Source organism: Biomphalaria glabrata, chromosome 3 (genome assembly GCF_947242115.1).
Source record: "Biomphalaria glabrata chromosome 3, xgBioGlab47.1, whole genome shotgun sequence".
Lineage (NCBI taxonomy): Eukaryota > Metazoa > Mollusca > Gastropoda > Planorbidae > Biomphalaria > Biomphalaria glabrata.
Window position 1 is genome coordinate 18133017 of NC_074713.1, and position 15744 is coordinate 18148760.

General features: G+C 32.1%; 1 protein-coding gene across 10 annotated transcripts in view; it reads right to left on the reverse strand.

Moving 5' to 3' along the window:
• Positions 1-2646: 2646 nt before the first annotated feature.
• Positions 2647-15744, reverse strand: part of LOC106057052 (tubulin polyglutamylase TTLL5-like) — a 40542-nt gene continuing 27444 nt past the window's right edge. For 5 of the 10 annotated variants that reach the window (XM_056023828.1, XM_056023823.1, XM_056023821.1 and 2 more), the window contains 9 exons: positions 15255-15484; positions 13868-13909; positions 13376-13546; positions 12072-12173; positions 11038-11271; positions 7828-8108; positions 5626-5831; positions 5360-5447; positions 2647-4332 (listed from right to left, as the gene is read on the reverse strand). In XM_056023828.1, the coding sequence (XP_055879803.1) occupies positions 5366-5447; positions 5626-5831; positions 7828-8108; positions 11038-11271; positions 12072-12173; positions 13376-13546; positions 13868-13909; positions 15255-15484 (1348 nt within the window). In that variant the 3' untranslated portion in view covers positions 2647-4332; positions 5360-5365. The remainder of the gene's footprint in view (positions 4333-5359; positions 5448-5625; positions 5832-7827; positions 8109-11037; positions 11272-12071; positions 12174-13375; positions 13547-13867; positions 13910-15254; positions 15485-15744) is intronic. The other 5 variants (XM_056023827.1, XM_056023824.1, XM_056023822.1 and 2 more) reach the window with 5 other exon arrangements.

Sequence of the window (15744 nt, forward strand, 5' to 3'; positions counted from 1 at the left end):
TGTTTTCATTGGCAACAGAATTTTTGAGTTAATTCCCTTGTAAAATGTCATTCTTGCATTCGCTTTATTAATTTTTTTCAGATCTATATATAATCTATATAAATCTAGTTCAAAAGCCATATCAAATGTCTTCTTACATAGTTCTAGATTTCTTTTATAGATTACTCCATCCATATCTAAATGACACTGATCTTGTAGTTGAATTTTTAAAAATGCAAAGGTAGAACTCTTATGTTTGCCTTCTGTGGTATTTTACGCCTCGAAGGATGTTAGTTCCCGCTGCAACTTTTCGTTAAAGTTTCCTATCCCCGATACACATGCAGGCACGGTCACAAGTTGGGCATACAAAAAAATATAGATCTAGATCTATGTAATCACTAGCTGGAGGCAGCGTTTTCAACCTTTTTCTTGCTGGTGTGCTCAACATCTGCGAGCCAGGACCATTCCTTTATGCTTGTCCTCCATGTTTTTGTCGATCTTGTGCTTTTTATTCTCCTAACTATTGGCGTCAATATTGAAATGCTTCATTTTATGCTTACATACATCAGTGTAAAGATGGATGACTTGCAGCTCTCCTTCCCTCTATTAGATGACCATGTGCATAAAGTCCCGTGACAGTTGGCCATGTGGCATTCAGTTATTTCAGTGTAGCCTACATATAGGCCTAATATATAGGTCTAAAGGTGGTTGGTCGTTAATCATAGGCCACAGAACCAGATAACCTTTACATCATCTGCCCTATAGGCCACAAGGTCTGAAAAGGAAACTTTACTTACGTAACTACTACATATCCAACTCAGCCAAGCCATAACAGCACGGATGTCCTAGCACATTTCTCTTCTGGGAAATTCACCTCGTCGTAGATCTGATCTACTAATTTATTTTCAAAATCCACCTTAAGCATCGGCTGTGGAAACTATTAGGTCTAAGTTTCTATTCCTGCCAAGAATAGGCGGACCACGACCCTATCCTTCGGATCTGCTTCTATTCTCTACCCCTGTATATAGGCCTAAGGGCATATATTACAGACTACTAACCCTAAACTCAATCACCCTGGAAATAGCCCAGAAAATAGTTAGGGTTCTGAAGCAATTACATGTTGCCCATTGCCTTAACTCTATTGTTATCAAGTTGCACATCTTTAGAGACAATGGAGCCCAGGAACAGAAATTACTAACTAGGCTTTTTTCAGGGTGCGATGCTTGAGTTTTTGGGTTAATAGCCCGTAACATACAGACGTGGAGATGAGATTCGACGGATAGTGAAAAACAGAAAAATGAAAAGAAACTGGTCAGCAGATCATTTCAACTAGTCATGTTTTAGTTTGATTTTTTTTTTTTCAATTATGAGGTTCTTGTATATTTAAAATTATATTAAATTTAAACAAATTCTTTTTTGAATGCTTAAGATCTGAATAGCATGCAATACTTAAGTTTCTGTCATTTCTTCACAAGCACAAAATATTTTACTTTTCATTTTGGTAGACCATAATAACCTTATTACAGTTAAGATCGTCAGCAGACTTTCTGCTTATTAACCTGTCAGTTTACTTCAATGAGATAAATGTTTTCCCTTTTTTTTTTTATTTGATGGTAGTTGCTGGCAGCTGTGTAGAAAAATTTAGAGTATCATTTACTCTGACCAGATAAAGAATGAGTGTCATACTGTCAATGGCCATGTTCAACAGATTAAAACGCAAGCTTAAACTGTATGGCCATACACATCATGTGGTCTTCAGCGCTCACTAAGACCTTCTTGCACAGAAAGATACCAGGGAAAAAGAGACAGGCAGAAAAGCAATAGGAAGACTTCCTCGTTCTCTTGACCTTTTTCTTCTTCCTCTTTCTCTGTAGGAAGACAACATCAAAGACTAGAGTCAGGGTAAAAGGCTGAGAGTAATGGCAAAAGGCGGTCAACAGATCATGTGTGATGCCCAAATGGTGCAACAGAGGATAGGATAGGTGAAGGTGTGGTGAACAATCAGCCTTTATAGAAGACATGAATCACATAAATAGAGTATTTGTTTTCTTCAATTTGTATTTTTTCTTTTGATGATTGATATTTTTTGTTTTGTATTCTGGCTACACTTAATTTTTGTGTATGATAATTAACCTGATACTAAAATGTTTTATTGTGCAAAAAGTTCAATCTTTTGTTTATTAGTCAAAAACATTAACAAATTTTTTGTTGTGAAAGTACATATACATTTTAATGTCAAATAAATCATTATGATATTTATATTATGTAAAAAAAATGTACACTTCTTCAGCAAGACTTTTTTCAAGTTGATGTTTAGCAAATGTTTCATGTCTCCTCTAAAGCAACATTTGTATTATTGTAACCATATTTAAATATAGGATTGACACCATTACTCTGGTAATAGCTACGCTCAAACCATATTTAGAATTGGCAGTTGATGAAATTGTAGAAACCAAAAAGAAAAATTCTGATATATCTGTCATACAAGTTAACTAAGAAGCATCTAAGTGAAGGTTGTCGAGTATGTTACTTGGTTTCAAACTGCATTTGTGTTAAGTACAATTCAACAACAACCATTTCTAAGTCATGTTGGTCAGAAAATCAAATCTCGGAGGACTTTTCCCCCCCATCACTTTTACAAATAGGATGAAATAATACAAGCATCAGTTCAAGTTAGAAATTTATTTCAGGAATACAAATTTCTTAACCTGTAATAAACCAAAATAAAAATAAAGCAAAATGTTTTGCTCAGAGTTGAAGCTAAAGCCCAATAGTAATTCTTCCTGAAAGAAAATTGAAAAAATACATTAAACTTTTTGATTAGCATTTGAATGTGGACAGGTACAGAAAGTAAACTGAACAGTAAGTGAATGTTGTACTGCAATAAATACATCTTAACACTAGTTAGGTACTTGTTCAGCAATAAATACATCTTAACACTAGTTAGGTACTTGTTCAGCAATAAATACATCTTAACACTAGTTAGGTACTTGTTCAGCAATAAATACATCTTAACACTAGTTAGGTACTTGTTCAGCAATAAATACATCTTAACACTAGTTAGGTACTTGTTCAGCAATAAATATATTTCAACAATTTAAGTTAGAACCATAGAGAATGTTTTGCTTCAATATTTACATGTCAGATATCTAATGGGCATATCACAGTGTTATTAACTGGACGGAAGAAAAACAAAAGTATGAATAAATTACTGCTTACAAGTATCTACAATTATATAAAAAGAATAAATACAGATGCCCAGTAGAAAAAATAGTTCTAAGTTCTAAAGGTCATATACTCAAGTTAGGTTGCATTCAACCATTTCTGAAGCCGATAATTTACAAGATTGGCCAGAGAATAATATGACACAAATATAAAGAGCACTGTATCTTTAAGAAATGTTTTTTTATCTAACAGTTAAAAGTTAATAATGTTTAAAACTTTGAATTATGAGCAGATAAAAGATGAGTTTCAGTGGATAAAACAAAACCAAAAACTGATTGTATTAGAGCAGGGACCAAAGTCTGAGTAACTTTAGGTCATAAAACAACACAGGGCGGAATGTACAAGATATTTTGATACTTAAATAACATTTATAAAATTAATGCTACTAAAAATAGGGAAAACCAATGTTACAAAAATGTAAAAACTTAAAAGGGAAAAATGTATATAAATTTATAAAAACATTTTGAGAATTAATACTGAGGTAATAATTTATAGTCATGGATAATACATAATATGCTTCATCTGCCTTTTAAATTTTATTAACACATTTTGATTTTAAAAATATTAAATATTGGTATTGCTTAGAGTCAAGGGAATGCATGCAACAAGTTTTATATTCTGTATATTTGTTGTAAGAAGCTTTCAATTAAAAATTTATAATAAATTGATCTCAAAAAAATATGTTTGAAAAACTGATTTAAGGAATCAAAAAATGTTTTAGTAAAATTAACAGACAAAAGATTTTTTTTGGGGAATCCAATGGCCACGTTTAGTTGCTGTTTCCAAGGACCAAATTTAAAGCTCGTACTATTTAACATGAACCAATAGAAATTATAAGATATTAATCAAAAGAGTAGAATCTTATCAATTTTTAATTTGAAAATAAAAAAACAGCAAAAAGTATTGGCAGATTTTTATACTTTAAACTTTTCAGAGGCAGAGTTACAGCCCATTTTCAAATACACAACATCTGTTCCTTGATGACCTTTCCTAGAAGTCTGCACTCCATCATATTTGTGTATGCATGCGATGTTTAGAGCTCTGTGTCAGATAGTCTAGTCTTAAACTTGTAAACATCTTTCACACTTGAAGCTCATTTAGAACAATGAAAACAATGATATTTGACATCTGAGGAGAGAAAGATGTAGTTATCAATAAATTCAAATAATTGTATAATTTAAACAAGAAAAAAAAAGGTTTTATATAACACAACTTTCATGCTTATATCATGCTCAGAGTGCTATGGTCCAATCTTTTTTGTGGACCAGTGGGGGGGAGGAGACACTTGGGAGAAAGTTTTCCATACTGCCTTTATGAGCACAGTAAACACAACTCTGCTCCAGCCTGGTGGTGAATTTGAGCCCCCTTGTTAGATAGCCAAGTGGTTAAAGCATCTCGGCTTGGTTTTAAACCAACATTTAGGAGCACAAAAAAACAGAACACTATCCCATAATCAGGATAATATACAAATGTTACTAGGACTGTAATTTAAATAAATTTAGAGCTAGTGTTATGATAGTAATATTGTCATTATTTACAGTTACTCAACTTGTAGGATGAAGACTGCATTTTCATTTAATATTTTATAATTTTATCTTGTGTGACTTTTTTGACTTATACATAGCTCAACTGAACCATCTTGACTCTGCTAATCTCTCTCTCTTTTTATATTGGGTTCCAAAAAGTCTTTCTTAAAATTGACAGAAACCCTGCATCACTGCTGCCAGTTCTTTCTAGAGCAGCGGTTCTCAACCTTTTTAACTCTCATTATTTTATCTTTAATGTATACCATCTATGGTACAAATGTGCTTGTTACAACACTTAAGAAATCATATGACACAAAAAAAAAAAAAAACTTCCAATAAAAAAATTGATGAAAATCGAAATTTCCGATGGTCTTAGGCGACCCCTTGCAAATGGTGATTTGACCCCCAAAGGGGGCGCAATCCACAGGTTCAGAACCCCTGTTCTAGAGGATCCTATCACCATATCACAGTCATTTTCATGGGATTGTGTACACCAGATCTTTCCCGAAAGGTTGTCCCTTGTCTTGGTTGACTGCTCAAAGTATGTTGGCTTGTGTCACACACACGGCTACCAGTTCAGTTATAAAGTAGTTAACTATCTCTACATAATGTTTCAAGATACTACTTACATGATGCTAACTCTGTGTTCCAGATTCCATGGCTACTAAACTGTTATAGAAATTCAAGTGCAAGTTACTGTCAGTTTCATCAGGTTTCCTGAAATAACATATTCATAAGAAGTATTAAGAAGATAGCAAAATACACATTGTAATTTAAAAAGATTGTTTCCATAAACAAATAGTAATATTTATTTTTTATGTAAAGGCACACAGAAGTAATATTACTTAACACATACATTAAATTAACCACTTCTGCTAAACAAGTGTCAATTTACCTGTTTACTCTGTGATGGCTTTGTGTTCGAAAACTTCTAGACTGTTCTGATGGAGGCTGTGGAAGGTATGTTTTGGTCGAGGAGCCTAAACTGGACAATGAACCTTTACTATCACTTCTGCTCATGCTGGAGGCAGACGACTGCTGCTGCAACAGAACTTGAGTTACTAAGGCATCATAATTTCTTTTAGACTCTTCCAACATGGCCTAGAAAATGTGAAGCAAAGTGAACAAAAGCTGTCTAGCTAGCTGAAGACTTTGTGAACTATAGCTAACAAGCCACAGACTTACTAAACTATAGCTTTATAGCTAGTTGCAAGCTTAGTGAACTATAGCTGTATAACTAGGTGCTGACTTAGTGAACTATAGCTGTATAATTAACTGCTGACTTGGCGAACTAAAGCTGTACAACTAGCTCCATTCATACAAAAAAAAAAGGATCATATTTTAACTTTTCTAACCAAACTATCCAACAAAATTGTGGGCCCTTTATACGAAAAAAGTGTAGTCATCATTAACAATTACATAGAAGAGCATTGTCTTGAATATTTATGCCTTAGTTATGGTTTGAGAATCTTGCATATGTGGAAGCAGTGTATGGCGATTTACACTTGTGTTGATAAGTATAACTCACATTGCACACAAGTAAAGATGTAATGGACAATAAAAAAACATTTAAAAACAGGGTTTATATATTACAACAAAAGTGAAAACGTAACTTTTCAAAGTGAAACATCTCTCTTCAAATAAAAACATCTCATAAAATACTGTTTATCTGCTAAAAAAAAAAAATCTATTAATATTTTTAGACAAAGAATGTCTCTAGACAAAGGTTTCCACATAAGTTAACAACTAAATGATATTAAGCTGTAGCTATCTAATATACCTTTTTCTTTTTTAAAATTAAATTAGGATAAAAATGTTAAAAATGAAAGAAATACATGTTTACACCCCATGCCCAAAAAAACAAACAAAAAAAGAACAAATAAGCAGAGATCAGCATATTTTTTTTTATGACAGTGCATTTAGTATGTTAAAATAATGAAGTGCTCCTAATTTTAGATTTATAAGATATTATTACCAAAGATTTTCTTAAATATAAGAAATATATTATTTTGAAAAAAATTTTTTTTTTTTTTAATTATCATATACAATGATGAGACAACAACTATACTAAATAGCTTAATTTTCTGGACTGACAATCAATTCAATTCACTAGATCAAAATATTAGAAGCTAAAAATAAGGCAATAAGAATTGTTTAAGTGAATTAAATATGACGTCTGCGAAACCTACATGAAGCTCATCTCTATTTTCGGTTGTAGCAAATGTGTAAATGCATCGACAAAATAATAATAATAATTAGCAGCCTATTCTCTTTAAACTTGAAAACTACAGATTTAGCCACTTTTTAAAAATACATATTGCTTCTACTATGGTGACATGTCATTCATGTTGCTTATATGATAATACTATTATTAACAAAAATCTACTCAATCAAATCCTTGTATGTCTATGTACACTGATTGCCATTGCTGTGTGACTGAAATGTTGAAATAATCTTTATGGAGGGATCAGAAAGACTCAAGTTGGGTTTGAAGTTGATTTTTTAAAACATATTTTATAAAAATTCCTAATGCCCCTTAAAGGCCATGGTGTATTAAGACTTATGTAACCAAAAAAAAAACAACAACCTTCAGAGATAAAAAAAAAAAAGATTGGTTTCTTTGGGTCAAGGTCAAGTTACAAACGAATATCTTATTACATTACTAACTGCTCCATCTCTAAAAAACCCATACTAGAGGGTCATTCATGTTATAATGAAGCTTCAGGGTTAAAACTTGTAGAGCATAGGTCACAGAAGTAAGTAACTGACCAAAAGTGGAAAGTAAATTGGCAGCTGATGCAAAATCCTTTAAAAAGGCAAAGCATATATACAGTCTAATCCTGTAATATTATTCTAAGTAGTAGTTGTTTGCCAATAGTTATTTCAATATAAATAATACTAGATAGAATACAAAAAAAAATACTTCAAGGCCTTAAGATCTTCTATAACAAGTTCCCCTATTTTTGTGCAGTTTTCTTATATGTCATTCTCTCACCAATGTCAAATACTTCAGCTTGGTGGACTTAATTGCTACATAAAAATCCTGTGAACTGATTGGATAGTTATAAATTAGCTAACAGAAAAAAAAAGTCCCTACTTTGCTCTGCTCTAGCAACTCCTGCTTCATAACCTGCTGCTGGGCCTGGCGTGACTTGGCTGTCCCTGGCCTGGAGGGTGCAATGAAATCACTATTGCTCTGGCTATCTGGATCATCAATGAAGCTATTGAAAGTGGCATTTGCCCCACGTGCATGAGTGCTGGAGAGCACTGTTGGCCGTGATTTGGCAGAGAATGACGAAGGTCTTGATTCAAAGCTGCCTATAGATGTTTGTGAAATGGACTTGAGACTATTCTCTTCATGTGGTATATGTTGAACACCTTGAGTGAGAGAGGTCAACAAATGTTTTCAGTGAACATGTTTATTATAAATGCAAAACATTAAAAGAACAAGAGGGGGTTTGACATTCAAGTAGACAGATTTCAACAAGTTCAGCATTAATATCAGACCCTATGAACTAAACGCTACCAATAACTACAATCCCACATTCCATACAAAATGATCATTTAAAGCATGATCCCCTACAATCGATCAAACTCTGTGCCCAAGTCCTGCTTGTCTAGGGTCTGAATACAGCCAGTGTGAACATGTAGACAAAGAGATTAAAGACAACATGAGCATCCTGGTGAAAGTGTGATGAAATGATGTTCTAGTTGAAGGAAGTTCTTCTGACAGGGGGTTTGGCTAAGAGCCTATCTGTCATTTCTGGCCTCTGGTAGAATTCATTCCAAGGGTCTCAAAAGCTATGGCCGCTATTAAATAACATACACCATTTTGTTTAAAAACAATGTGTAAACATAAGAACATAAAATATGCATTTTTAGTTTTCTTTTAACAAAAGTAAACATTTTCTTTTAACTGTTATCTTATCTTATCTTATATAATGCAGACGTTACTTCAAAAAAGAAGATGATTACACCCTACGCCTCATGCATATCAACCAATGACCTAAATTCTTCCAAGTCACTGGTTTTTCTGGCTAGCTCAGGCAATCCATTCCATGCTCTAAAAGCGCTAGAAAAGGAGTATTTGTACAAATATGTCCTAGCATATGGAACAAGGAATGTTCCTTTATCTTGGTGTCTTTCTGAGTATTTTATTAAATTTTGTTTTTGTATTTGATGATTATGGTTCAGTGTTTTATGTATAATTGCTACTTTACTTTTGAGCCTTCTGTCCTGAAGGTTTTCTAAAATTAGTGATTTTACTAAAGGTGTTACTCTAGTCAAATGTGAATATTCGTTTGTTATGAATCTCACTGCTCTATTTTGTGTCTTTTCCAGTTTTTTAATGTTTTCTTGTTGAGGGGTCCCAAACAGAGGATGCATATTAAATAATTGCCCTAACCAAGGTTAAATAACATTTTAGTTTTATGTTCTTATTTGATTCATAGAAATTTCTTTTAATAAACCCTATAACTTTGATTTTTTGGATAGTTTCATCAATATGGGGATTCCATGACAGTTTTTCATTTATTATAACACCTAGGTATTTTGCCTTTTTAGTCTATGTTACTGGTTTACCATGAATAAGATAAGTGGAATTAATTTATTTTAGTTTTTTTGTTACTTTTAATAACTTACATTTTTCTGGGTAGAAAGACATGCTCCAAATTGATTCCCATTTTTGTAATTCATCTAATTCTCTTTGTACAATTTTAGTATCTTGTGTTGTTTTTATTGTTCTATACATTATGCAATCATCTGCAAATAATATGACTTTTGTTCCTGAACTAATGCAATTTGGCAAATCATTTATGTAAATTAAAAATAGTAGTGGACCTAACAATGTTCCTTGAGGTACACCTGAGTTTACTGTTATTGGTGTTGATTTAGAGCCATTTATTATTACAGTTTGTTCTCTCCCTATCAGAAAATCTTTAATCCACTGATGCAATGGACCATCAAAACCAAAATATTTTAATTTTTTAAGCAAACTATGGTGGTGAACTTTGTCAAAAGCCTTGGAAAAATCTAGTAAGATAGCATCTATTTGCTCACTATCATCTAAACCTTTTGAAAAATCATCAATTAGTCCTATTAGTTGTGTTTCGTATGATCTATATTTCCTATAGCCATTTTGGTATGGAGTAAGGACATTATGTTTGTCTAAGTGGTTTATGATGTTGCTACATATTATGTGTTCTAGGATTTTACATGTGATGCTGGTAAGTGATACTGGTCTGTAGTTGCCTGGGTCAGATTTTTCTCCTTTTTTAAATAGGATGGGGGGGGGGGTGGTGACATTAGCTTCTTTCCAGTCCCTTGGTACTCTGCCCTGGTTAAGAAAAAGTATTTTGAACATTGGTGCTAGCTCATTACTTAGTTCTTTGAGTAATCTAGCTGGAATACCATCAGGTCCAGATACTTTATTCGGTTTCATGTTTGCTAATAGGTTTTGGATTCCCTTTTCTTGTACTTCTTGGTTCAAATTAAGTAATATGTCTTTGTCTCCTATGGCTGAGAATGCTGATGCAAAGTATTTATTTAGGATGTTACTTTAGTTTCATTATCATTATGTGTTAAGTTATCTTCTCCTTTTAATGGCGCTATGCCCATTGTTTCCATTTTCTTAGACTTAATGTATGACCATAGGTTTTTGTTGTTATCTTTAGATATTACATTGTCTGCTTAGTTTTTGGGTTAGGTGTTTAATTTTTATATACTGTTTATAAACTCTTTCTGCCTTAGTTTCTTTAAATTTTTAAAAAGTTTTTAATGAAATTCTAGAGGTCATCGACTGGTTGGTTAATGTCTTTTTCTGATAAGAATGTTTGTTGAAAGTTTAATGCAGCTTGGTGTAGTTGTGTTAGGTTGCATTTATTCCAGAGTAAATTTTTCTTTTGGGTTTTGTCTTAGCTTATTCATTTATCTAACTGTGTATTTTAATGATATCATGGTCTGATAGTTGCTAATATAACAGCAAATACACAAATAAGAAACATATACATTTTTCATAACATTATTTTGACAATTGACAACACTGTCTGTATTAATGTTACAGAAAATAAAGTAATTTATTTGAAAAATTAAACATTTTCATTCAGAGTACAAAACCCTAAACTCCTGCACTTAAACTTAGCAAGATACAAAATATTTAGAAATCAGATAGCTTCTCTAGTTTTTGAGATCTAAATGTGACAGATGGACAGACAGATTACACAAATCTAATAGCATCTTTTCCCTTTTTGGAGGCTGCTAAAAATAAGTAAGTCTCTTAAATAATTGAAAAGAATATATATAAACATACTTGATCCCTGAGAATAAAGTTGATTTGAAGAGCTTGTGTACTGCTTAAGAGTCTGGCCAGACAAGGACTTGACTTGATTCATCTGCCCTTCTAGACCACTAGCATAGTAAAGCTTATACGGCTCATTCTCTGGCTTAAATACAGTTGACCCATTTGGTGCAGCATACTGGCGTGCCTGCTGCCTTAAGGCCAGTCTCTGCAGGGCTTCTTGTATAGCCTTTTCATTGTATGTGTCTGAGATAAATATGACTTAAATTAGTAAAAAACATATCAAATGTAATAAAGAAAAAAACCTTCATTCCAGTAAGTTGATCTATGTAACTATTGCCAAAACATCCTGCAGAAAGAGATTCTTATTAGGGCCAAAAAAAAAAGTAAGTCAGTGTTTCCTTACTGACCTAGCTCATAATTGTTATTAAAGAAAAAAAAAATTTCTTCAGGGTTGAAACTTATGCCCATCAGTTTGGAATCCAACAATCTTATCACTTTACCACCATGCCCACCAAACAGGCCAAAAACCAGCAAATAAAAAAGTTTGCAAGGTATCTTAATCATATGTCACATTCAAACAGTGAGTCTCTACCACACTCAGTCTGTGTCACATTCAAACACTGAGTCTATATCACATTCAAACAATGAGTCTATACCACATTCAAACACTGAGCCTAAGCTACATTTAAACACACAGTCTTTGCCTCATTCAAACAATGTCTATACCACATTCAGACACTGAGTCAATTATACATTCAAACACTGAGTCTGAGCCACAATCGAAGACTGAGCTATGTCCAAGCATTAACCACCAAATGGCCACTCAATATACCCAGACTGTCTGTATAGCTCCAAAGTATGTTCAATTTCATTTATAAGCATTTATTAAATGTTTTATTGCAGTTTTCTCAAAACTTCCTAAAAATAATATACTAGTAGTCCCCCCCCCCCTTTTTTTTTTCATTGATTTCCTTGAAAAGCATTTTAAAATGTTATTTCTGACCTGCTAATGAAATAAGTATGAATCTAGAGTGCTACCTTACCAACAACTGGATTTGATGTGCTGAGCATGGTATTACTGGACTGCGAGGAACTTGGAGGGGGACCATTAGTTGCTGGATTGTTTTGATAACCTCCAGCATTCCCTGAAAGACATTGAAACATGTTGAAACCCTCTACATCATAATTGCTAGATATCAACTACAGATCTACATGAAAGAATTATACCCATTGGTTTATCAATAGTCTGGCACTAAGTTCAAATCCAGATTTATGTCTTTATTATTGGAGAAAAGTCTAAATCAAAGTCTACACTAAGTCCAATAAAATATTTAGAAAATAACTTATGGTACAGTGCTTAAGAAAAAGTTTAACAGTACAGTGAATTTTAATGTTGCAAAGATTTTCTTATACCAAAACTGTTAATGTTAAAATATTCTGAGGTCAGATGTTTCTATGGACAATTCGTTTTTTATTTTTTTTTTATTTTTTACTTCATATGCCAACTTTGAAATAAAAGAGTATTATGAGAATATGCAGTGGAAAATGTCTATAAAAAATATTCCACATAATAATAATAATAACCCTTTCATATACAATTTTTTAGTGAGAATAATACTATTGTTGAAATGGTATTTTCTGAAAAATTCCTTTTTTATGAAACAAAAGTATCACCAAAAGCCATGGTATAAACTTATAAATTTGACAAATTAAGCACAAGCTATTCAACACATGAAGATAATTTTAACACTACTGTCACACTGCAGTGGCATTCAGTGTACATAGGGATACAAGGAATTGAATGAGTAGACTTTGGTCAGTAATAGTATTATCATTTAAGCAACCAAAGATTAAATGATTTACCTCTATCTTTCAATATTAAAATTAGTGAACATCAAATGAAATTAATAGAAACATTCTCTCTATTGAATGTACTACATTGTCAATATAGAGGCCAGTTTGTATATGGTTTATTAGAGAAGAAAAGGAAGGAAATTGAAAAAAAATCCAGAATACTGAGAGTAGCCACTGTCAAGTCTGATTTGCTTACAAATCACCCATTAAAGGTCCATATAGTACTTTAAATTACCTTCATTATTTGATGACTGTTTAGAACCATCGCTAAAGGATACACAACTTAACTTAAAAAATCTTCTCCTATTTAACTGGGCCCTACAATAACCACTTATATCTTTTTTATTGAAACTAATGTTTGTGATTAATGACAATGTACTCTTGTAAATGTTGATATAAGAATTTACTTTATGGAAAGTTGTTTAAATTTTTGTATCCTGAATGTTTACACAAAATGATGCCAGACAGACTTCATCCAATAACTGGATGGTACCTGATCTGTGTGCACTGCCCACACGAGCAGCAGAGTAGGGCCGTCCAAGTTTCTGAGAGTAAATTGAAACGGTAGACAAGTGAGAGTTTTGATTTTGTGCAGAGTAAGGTCGAGGAGGCGTTCTCATTACTTTCCCAGCATAAGTATCTGTGGCCGAGGCTTGACTACATACTAGATAGTGTTAAAGATGGACCAAGTTGAGAGCTACTGATTAGTATGGTGATTTTAATTAATTAAATGACTAATGGTAGCAGTGCAAATTAGAGATAATACAACTACAAAGGGTTAAAAATACTGCTACTCTAGTCTAATGCTAATCAATGTAAAAAAAAATATATATCTACAAAATTCCTTACAACTATTATTCACTTTAATTGATGAATAAGCAAAAAAAATAAAATTGAATGTCAAAAAAGGACAAGGAATAAAACAAAACCAAAAAAAAAAATTGAATTAAAAAAAAATATTTATAAAGAGTAACTTGTATCTTACTGTGAAATAGTATGTTGTTGCTATTGATATTTAGGTTTGTAGCTGAGAAAATGAATGTTGTTTTCATTTAGTAATTTTTGAAATAACATTTTATCAAATTATGATTATAAAAAATGAAAGGAACCAGAGAACATGACAATTTTTTCTCTCGTTCATTTCATTTGGATGTGTTTGATGATCTAGTCACTAGAACTAAGTCTAGGTGACTTGTCCAAAGTGGGTGAGTTTTCATTTTGAATTTCATAACCCAAAATTAAAAAATCATTTGGTCCTATAAACACTAATTTGTTTTTTTATTTTACCTCTAATTCTATAACAAATAAAATGTTTTCTGATAACAGAAAAAAAGATATTGAAGCTTAAACCATAACAATAATAGTGCATGACAAATGGGCCAAGTCAATAATTTCCAGAACATGAAAAATAATTTGGGAGAGAAAGTTTTAAGCTGATGATCTCAGTTTTCAATGAAGTGAAATGGTTCATATTTTACTTGGTGGTTTCAGATGAAGTGAGCATTTTCATAACCCACAATGCAAGTAAAGCCAACATTAAATCATCAAAATTCAATGATTTCATTTGGTAAAAGCTATAGTTAGTGGCCTATCTATTTCAAAGAAAGACTGAAAAATTGTATTTATTTTCTATTTTCTAGCTATGCAAAAAATGATCTGATGCCAATCATAAGATATTTCTTTCCAATAACAGGAATCTCAGTTAAATATTCAATTATCCATTATTTTAAGCATCAAATCACTCCATAGTGGCAGTTCAATATTACAGATAATTCATTTTAAGTTAAAATTGGACCAAGAAACAAGCAAAATATAAAAAATCCCTAACCCTTTAAAAAACAAACAAACCTTAAATATAAGGGAAAGAACTTTGCACTTACAACTATACCACCTAATAATATAGAAGTTATTTCCCTTATTTGATATGAACAAAATAAATAATTAACTATAATTAATTGACTAATTGGTTAATTTTTAAATTGATTCATGCTTTGTTATGTACAACAAATAATTGTTTACAGTTTCGACTTGAGCAGAAAATGGGTGTGGGAGAAATAAAGTTTTCAATTACCTAAGGGGACAAAACATATTTAGCCATATATGTGAATACTCAATGATTAATTTCCATTGTTGGTATCAAACAAAAAAATTAATTACTGGTTAATTTTCTATTCATTAATGTATTGTCTATGCCAGTGAATAATTGTGCAAAGTTTCAACTTAATCAGAGAATGGGTGTGGAAGAAATAACATGTACAACTTTTGACCAGACAGACAGACAGACAGAGTGGGTTTGATACAAGCTTTGTAAAAAAAAAGCTAGCCATAAGACAATAAAAGAAAAAAAGATAAAAAGTATTAAAAAAACATACCATTAAAATTACCATGCCGGCCTCTTGATATATCATCGCTTATAGCCTGACCCGTCAAACCAACAGGTGACAAGCCATCTGCTAAATCTGGATTCTCTCTACGACGTGACAGTATATCCTTTTTAGCCTCAGATGAACTCATACTTGACTTTGACTCCCCACCAAGAAATATGGCAGCTGACTTATTTATCTTTGTATATGTTGTTAAAAGTTCTTCCAGCTCTCCCTCTCTGGAGGGAAAAAAAACACACATACATACATAGTAATTAATGAAGAATTTAATTTTTTTTTAATTAGAAATTGAAAGTTTATAAAGTAAAAAAGAACTTTATTAGGTACAACTAAAGGAAAGTATGTGTTGACAACAACAACAAAAAAAATTATATCATGTTCATGAAATATTTTAGATAACAGATATAGAAATATATATGAAGAATTGTAAAGACTCCTGCTAAGCTAAAAAAAATTTTAATGTGTGTTTTTGCATGGG